This window comes from Euleptes europaea, chromosome 1, assembly GCF_029931775.1.
Source record: "Euleptes europaea isolate rEulEur1 chromosome 1, rEulEur1.hap1, whole genome shotgun sequence".
Lineage (NCBI taxonomy): Eukaryota > Metazoa > Chordata > Lepidosauria > Squamata > Sphaerodactylidae > Euleptes > Euleptes europaea.
In genome coordinates, this window is record NC_079312.1 from 2,653,360 (window position 1) to 2,661,532 (window position 8,173).

The window sequence follows — 8,173 nt, forward strand, 5'->3', positions numbered from 1 at the left end:
AATAAGATACAATTACATAATGTCACCATGGATGTGGTTTGCCTGTACAGTAACATTCCACAGGATGAAGGTATCGAAATATTACAAGAGAGACTAGATAGGAGAGAGTATTTGGATCCACCCACAACATTCAGTTTATTTGCCAGAATGAGAACATCTTTAGAAAATATCCTATCCTATACAAAATGTAACTCGATGATATATTCCTCATTTGGGCAGGCACTGAAGATCTACTCCACCAATTTTTCCAGTATATAAATACTACACCTGATACTATTAAGTTTGAATTGCAATTTGATAAAGCCAGTCTGATTTTTTTAAATGTATTGGTTAGAAGATCAGGCACAGCAATACAGACTTATATGTATAGGAACCCAACAGGTCTCAACTCATTTTTAGCCGGTCATAGTTTATATCCTCACCACCTAAAAAGAAACCTGCCATATTCACAATTCTTAATAATGAGACGCAACTGCACTCTGGAAGCAGACTTCTATAAACAGGCTCAGATTCTAACAAGGCAATTGTTTGATAGGGGATATGCAACCAGAATTGTCAAATAGGCCTTTTACAAGGCCAAAAACACCTCAAGATCATCATTATTAACTCTCAAGGGGAAGAGACACTGATAAAGTGGTGATCTCGTTTACATACAACAGAAGAAGAAAGGAGCATAATGCAGAAAGTGGCATCTTCTATGTGGGGTCCCCGGTGTTGTCCCCCACCCCATTTGCATTCAGGCAAGCTAGAAATCTCAGAAATATTCTGGTCAGAAGCAGACCGAGTGATCCTGCTGCAGAAAACAGAAGTATCAGTGTGGTCACTGCTCTGTGTATGCTTTCTCTGCAAAAACACAACCTTTTCTTAACTCATCCAAGGATAGAACTTTTCATTTCAATTCTTTGGTTCATTGTAATTTTAAAGGCATTATGTGGCGCAGTGCCCTTGTAAACTTGTGTATGTAGGCCTGTTCCTCGAGACCTGTCAAGATCAGAATCTGTGAACAGAGAAGCTGTATTAGAACAAGATTTGGTTTTTATATGCTGACTTTCTCTACCACTTAAGGAAGACTCAAACCGGCTTACAATCACCTTCCCTTCCCCTCCCCACCACAGACACCCTGTGAGGTGGGTGGAGCTGAGAATGACCTGCCTAAGGTCACCCAGCTGGCTTCATGTGTAGAGTTTCCTCAGACATCCATTGAGGTTTTTCTTTTGGCTACAGGAATAGTCTTTGCACATTCTTCCTTGATAATATCTCTATTGCATTCACTTGAACTCAGTAATGCAAATCTGATCCTTACATGGTCTTTAAACTCTTCCGGAATATTGCTTAGATTGTATTTTGGTGCTATGAATGTTTTGGTGTTTTTCTTAAGCTTTATCTTGATTTTCGATATTAACAATTCATTATCTGTACCGCAGTCGGCTCCTGGTCTTGTTTTGGCCAAGAGAATAGAGCTTCTCCATCTTCTACTTCCAATTATATAATCTATTTGATTTCTATACTGGCCGTCTGGTGATGTCCATGTATACAATCGTCTATTTGGCTGCCTGAAACATGTGTTTGCAATGAACAGATTGTTGCCTTCACAGAATTCTACGAGGCGTTCTCTTGCTTCCTTCTGTGCTCCTAGCCCAAATCTGCCAACAACATTTGATTCTGCTTTGTTTCCTACTTTTGCTTTCCAATCACCTTTGATTATCAGCATATCTTGTTTAGCTGTGTGATCAATTTCTTCCTGAACACTGGCAGCAGGAAAAGAGGAAGACCCAACAAGAGATGGATTGACTCAATAAAGGAAGCCACAGCCTTCAATTTGCAAGATCTGAGCAAGGCTGTCAAAGATAGGACATTTTGGAGGACTTTTATTCATAGGGTCACCCTCAACTTTTCCTAGCATGATTGTCTTTTCCAGTGACTCTTGTCTTCTCATAATGTGACCAAAATACGATAGCCTCAGTTTAGTCATTTTAGCTGCTAGGGTCAGTTCAGGCTTGACTTGATCTATAACCCACTGATTTGTTTTTTTGGCAGTCCACGGTATCCATAACACTCTCCTCCAACACCACATTTCAGAAGAATCTACTTTCTTCCTATCAGCTTTCTTCAATGTTCATCTCTCTTCCTATCAGCTTTCTTCAATGAGCCATAATAATGAACTGTGAGTAGCAACCTTGAAAAAAAAAATCTTGGTATCACAAAGTTCCAAAATGGTGATAGCCCTATTATTAAAATACACTTCGTTATTTTTCTATTCCCACCCCACCCATATAAATGTAATTTAAAGAAAATGGCCAGGAACTTCAGGCTTTTAAGACCTGTGTCATCTCAAACTAGACCCAAAGTAGGGGAATTAAGCTTTAAAAGTGTTCGTGAAAGGAATAATGTGAGATTTTGAGTCTGTGTCAATCAGGGTAGATCTCAGTAGGGGAAGCCAAAAATACAATTTAAAAAAAGCTGAAGTGATTGTAAAGAATCTACAGTAAACACCTCAGAGCGGATTGCCTAAGAAATACCACATTCCCTAAGAAATACCACATACACACATGGACACAAAAGTAAGAATGGAGAAAGGAATGGGGAAACAGGCAAGGATAAAGAAGAATGAGGTCAATATTATCTGATCCAAGGTGAGATGCTGAGAATTCCTGACAGGCTGTGCAGCAGAAGTCCAACAAGAGAGTGGGGGTTCCCGCAAAGCAGTTGCAGGAGTTTCCAGGTAATGGGGGAACCCTGGCACACCCTTTCCTCAGAACTGGGCTTTTCCCTTTAGTCCCAAAGTTTAGCATGGGACCAGACTCTTCCACGATCATGATTGGTTCAAGAAATAAAATATGAATTGGTCTGCATGTTTTGAAGTAACTCCCTTCAAAATTCAGGGGAAAGGGTTGAAAATTACACCCAACATTTGAAGAGGAGGAGGTTTTCAAAGCACTGGATGTGCCTGAGTCGATTGATAGTACAGGCTGCTAAGAGGTGCCCCTTAACTGGAAATGTTCTTGCATTGCTTTGATGAAATACTCTTGAAGCAGAGATACAGTTGTACACAGGCCATGGAGCTGGGGGGGGGATATTAAAGCTGTGGTAACATCCTGCCTCCATGATGGAAATGTGCACTGGACATGGAAGGCGGATGTGCTTTCTCAAATCTATGCCTAAAACCCACTCATTTTACTCTTCGCAAAAACTAAAAGAAGATTTGGGATCATTCCGGGGTGTCTCAACTGAAGAGGGGACAGGGGTCTTACACTAAGAATTCAAAAGGTTTTTTCTTTGTGTGAGTTCTTACATGCTTTGCCAGATTGCTAGTATGATTGAATCTCTTTCCACAGTCTGAGCATTCAAAAGGTTTCTCCCCTGTGTGGGTTCTTTGATGCTCTTGAAGATGGCCAATCTTACTGAATCTCTTTCCACACTCTGAGCATTCAAAAGGTCTCTCCCCTTTGTGGGTTCTTTGATGCTCTTGAAGACTGCTACTTTGAATGAATCTCTTTCCACACTCTGAGCATTCAAAAGGTCTCTCCCCTGTGTGGGTTCTTTGATGTCTTTGAAGATGGCCACTCTCACTGAATCTCTTTCCACACTCTGAGCATTCAAAAGGTTTCTCCCCTGTGTGGGTTCTTTGATGTTTTTGAAGATCGCAACTGCGTCGGAATCTCTTAACACACTCTGAGCATTCAAAAGGTTTCTCCCCTGTGTGGGTTCTGTGATGCTCTTGAAGATGGCCAATCTTACTGAATCTCTTTCCACACTCTGAGCATTCAAAAGGTTTCTCCCCTGTGTGGGTTCTTTCATGCTCTTGAAGAGTGCCACTGCGACTGAATCTCTTTCCACACTCTAAACATTCAAAAGGTCTCTCCCCTGTGTGGGTTCTTTGATGTATTTGAAGAGTGCCACTCCGACTGAATCTCTTTCTGCACTCTGAGCATTCAAAAGGTTTCTCCCCTGTGTGGGTTCTTTGATGCCTTTGAAGATCGCCACTGCGACTGAATCTCTTTCCACACTGTAAGCATTCAAAAGGTCTCTCCCCTGTGTGGGTTCGTTGATGTATTTGTAGATTGCCACTGCGACTGAATCTCTTTCCACACTCCAAGCATTCAAAAGGTGACTCCCCACTGTGGATTCTTTGATGGTCTTGAAGAGCGCTCCTCTGAGTGAATCTCTTTTCACACTCTGAACATTCAAAAGGTTTCTCTCCTGTGTGAGTTCTTTGATGCTCTTGAAGATTGCCACTGCGACTGAATCTCTTTCCACACTCCAAGCATTCAAAAGGTTTCTCCCCAGTATGGGTCCTTTGATGTTTCTTAAGATTGTCACTTTGACTGAATCTTTTTCCACACTCTGAGCATTCAAAAGGCTTCTCCCCTGTGTGGGTTATTTGATGCTTCTGAAGATTGTCATTGCGACTGAATCTCTTTCCACACTCCGAACATTCAAAAAGTTTCTCCCCTGTGTGGGTTCTTTGATGCTGTTGAAGAGTGTCACTGTGACTGAATCTCTTTCTACTCTCTGAACATGCAAAAGGTTTTTCTCCTGTGTGTATATTTTGGTGCACAAGGAGCTGTGATCTGTATCTTAAGTACTTTCTACACTGAATGCTTTTATGTGCCCCCATTATACTATGCTTTGGTGAAAGTTCATTACTTTTCCGTCCACAAGAGAACATCCTTCCACTTTCTGTGCTGATAAATGGTTTCTCTCCTGAGTGAATTCTTTGGTTTTGAAAACAGTCTGATCTCTGTGAGAAGCCATTGCCATAGTCTAAACAGTTATAAGGTTTCTCTTGTTTTTGCGTTATTTGATGCCTAAGGAGCTCTGCTCTACAAAGGAAGCTCTTGCTATGCTCTAAGCATTGATGAGTCTTCTTTCCTCTGTGTATTTGCAAATGGATACCATATTGGGCCTGATCTGAGAAGTTCATTCCACACTCCAAGCACTTATATCCTTCCTCCACCATGTGACTTAGTTCATGGAAATCCAGTCCTTGGCCATGAATGAGTTTATCTTTCTTCTCGACCATGTGCCTTCCTTTCTGCTGCTTAGGTCCACCTTGATTCCTGAAGTTTCCTTTCAAATCTTCACTCTTCACTTTATCTGGCAGTAGCTGATGCACTTTCTCATCACCCTCATTCCACTGATCATCCTCTGCTGGAACGAAAAGAGATATCCCGTTAGCACCCACACAAGGAGGTCTGATCATCCACACAAAAAACATTTCAGCAGTTTTTTCCTGCTGTGCATTGAAGAGTACAGGAAAACAAACTCAAAACTTTTGTTTTAGTAGCTTCCCCCTGCTTGGAGTTCTACTCTGCAGGGAGAGCGCTACTTGCTAATTTGGCACCAGCAGGCAAAGGCTGCCCTTATCCTCTGCCAGGGGCTAAACTGGTTATTAAGGGCTAGTGGCAGGATTACCAGCTGAGCTCAGAGGCTTTTCTGTGCTCAGTGTTTTGTTTAAAAGTAGTTTTGCTAGCCGCCTTAGGCGAGTCACCAGGAGCAAAGGCTCCTGTGCTCAACAAGAAGAAGTACCCACATTGTATGAATGGGATCAGAAACATATGGAGTTGGCCAATATACCAAAGTTAAGTAAATACATAGAAGATAGCTGGGTCTCCGACTTTAATATAGATTGGAAGGTATGGTCAACATATATAAACCAAAATTTTAGGGACAGAAAAATGAACTTACGTTCAAGTACTTAAACTTATTAAATTGTAGATTAAGATGAAAATAGTAACTAATATAAAAAATAGATAAAATTACAGTGTTATTCACAAAAGAAATATATAATATTCTGTTTTACATGCGGAGAGTTGGAAGTCTCTTTCTTTCTTCCTTTTTTCTATTTTCTGGTATTTTCTAAGATAAGAGTATTTTGTTTTTTTGTATAATTTGTATATTTTGGTACATTCTGGATATTTTTGCACACTTCAATAAAAAATTTTTTTTAAAAAGATTCGCAACATAGGTGTTGTGGGCAGATGTCGTGCCAGAGGCCTGAATTATCATTCCTAAGTATTAAAATCAGGCCACCTATTCCAGCCTTTGTCCACTTCCTATCAATGGGATGTGTACCAAAGGCTATCAGTTTTGTTTTTTCGTAATCGATCATTAAGCGTTCCTTCTCGCGGAATGCAGCCAACCTCGCAAGTGTTCTTCTAAGCCCAACTGGGGTCCTGGAAAGAGGTACGGCATCATCAAGTGTAGTACTTGAATTATTAGTTCTCTCCACTCATTCCCCCCACCCCATGTTAAGTTGGACAGCAGACACTGTAGAAACCGCTCTCCCTACGAGGAATTATATTGGTGCTATTGAATTAAGATGATCTTCAACTCAGCAGTATTTAAACTGTTTTAATACGTTTTATGTTTGAATGTGTTTTAATTAATTTAAACCTGATGTTAACTGCCCTGATCCCTGCTTTGCCAGGGGAGGGCAGAATATAAATAAAAGCTTATTACTATTATTATTATTATTATTATTATTATTATTGCCCCTGGGCCAGCTAGGCTGTATGGGTTCCTTTGCTCAGCCATGCTGAATATTGCTTTTGCTGCCACCCCACCATCTCGAGGCTCCCAAAAGGGAACAAGTAACAGGACAGGTTTCAAAACAACGTATTGCTGTTCAAATTTTGATTACCACTTTAGCCCAGTGGCACAATCGCAATGGCAGCAATTTGCTCCTCTGGCACCTATGAAAGTTCCTTACCCAGAGAGGCCACGGTCCCGTAGTTCTCCAGCATGACTTCCCTGTGGAGCGCTCTTTGGTCCGGATCCAGCAGGGCCCACTCTGCCTCAGTGAAATACACAGCTACCTCCTCAAAGGAAACCAGAGACTGAAAGAAAAAGCAGATTCCCTCGTCAGGGATCATGCCAGGCACAGGTGACACTCTGGAAGGGGGGCATGTTCTGGGAGGGTCTAGGATGGAGAGCTTGGCATGTGTAATGTAAGAGTTCAGAGCCATTTGCATGGGCCCCTTAACAACAACTGCAGCAGAAGAGCCCCCCTCAGAAAGGAGGGGGGACCCAGGCTGCCCCCCATTCATTTCCCCTACCTGGACTGGAGGTGCAGCAGCTGTTTCCACACCTCTGCAAAGAGAATGGATCAACACTGTCTCTTCACTGCCTGCGAGGGAGAGAAAAGTGGAAGAAAGGGTATTAACCTATCTTGATTGCTTACGTGAATCATACTTCACGTACCCCTGTTCCCAGGGCTGTGAAACTTTGCCCTATGTATGCTAAAAAAAATGTTAACACTTTGTAGTAAGTTGTGGGAGAGGTGAGAGAGAAGCACAAGGGACCTATCAGCCTCAAGTGGGTCTAAATGCTGCTGACCTGTTTTAGACTTCTGTGATACTTGAAACCTGTCCTGTGAATGCTGTAGCTAAAAAAAAGTGACAGCATCTCTGTTGGAGTCAAAAAGGGCAAGAGTCCAGTAGCACCTTAAAGACTAACAAAAATATTTTCTGGTAGGGTATGAGCTTTCGTGAGCCACAGCTCACTTCTTCAGATACCCTACCAGAAAATACCCTACCAGAAAATATTTTTGTTAGTCTTTAAGGTGCTACTGGACTCTTGCCCTGTTTGACTACTGCAAACAGACTAACATGGCTACCCACTGTGAATCATCTCTGTTGGATCAGACTAAAAGCCCAGGCAAGCTATTCTCCCACCGGCTAGGCCCTCGCACTGTTATGGCACCCTCACAGGCCCACAGCTACCCTGGGACACAACACAAGTGTCCAGGACAGGAAGCTGGTGCCAAAAGGATGGGAACACTGCTGTGAAGCCAGAGACAACAGGGGTCTCCTGGCGTTCATCTTGTTTGGGCAAGGCTGGAATAAGCTGACAGGGCTGAAACCGCCTGAGATGTATCATACCCTCCCCAGAAAGAAATGTTGCAGCTTCTCCAAGACAAAAGAAGAGCAAGATAAGCAGTTTACATTTCTATGTCCTTCCTGCAGTAGACTGCACGCACCCAGCCAAATCCTTTCAGTCCATTCAGATGTACCCTTAATTCCATCCTTAATTCCAAGCTCTCTCTCTGACTCACCTTCCGGACCCCACCTTAATTTCCAAGTCCATCACTGGATGCTGGACGCACCCAGCCATAATTTTATGATGTTCTTATTCTCTGTACGCTACTAATCCAATCATGATAAATCAGGCC

The 8,173-nt window shown here is 42.2% G+C and overlaps 1 protein-coding gene across 1 annotated transcript; it reads right to left on the bottom strand.

Annotated features, from left to right (window-relative positions):
• Positions 1 to 3,247: 3,247 nt before the first annotated feature.
• On the bottom strand, positions 3,248 to 4,477 carry LOC130493386 (zinc finger protein 84-like; the record flags this gene model as incomplete). Its single annotated transcript, XM_056867107.1, has 1 exon — positions 3,248 to 4,477. A coding segment is annotated over one exon (1,230 nt), but the record flags the coding sequence as incomplete, so codon positions are not given.
• Positions 4,478 to 8,173: the final 3,696 nt, after the last annotated feature.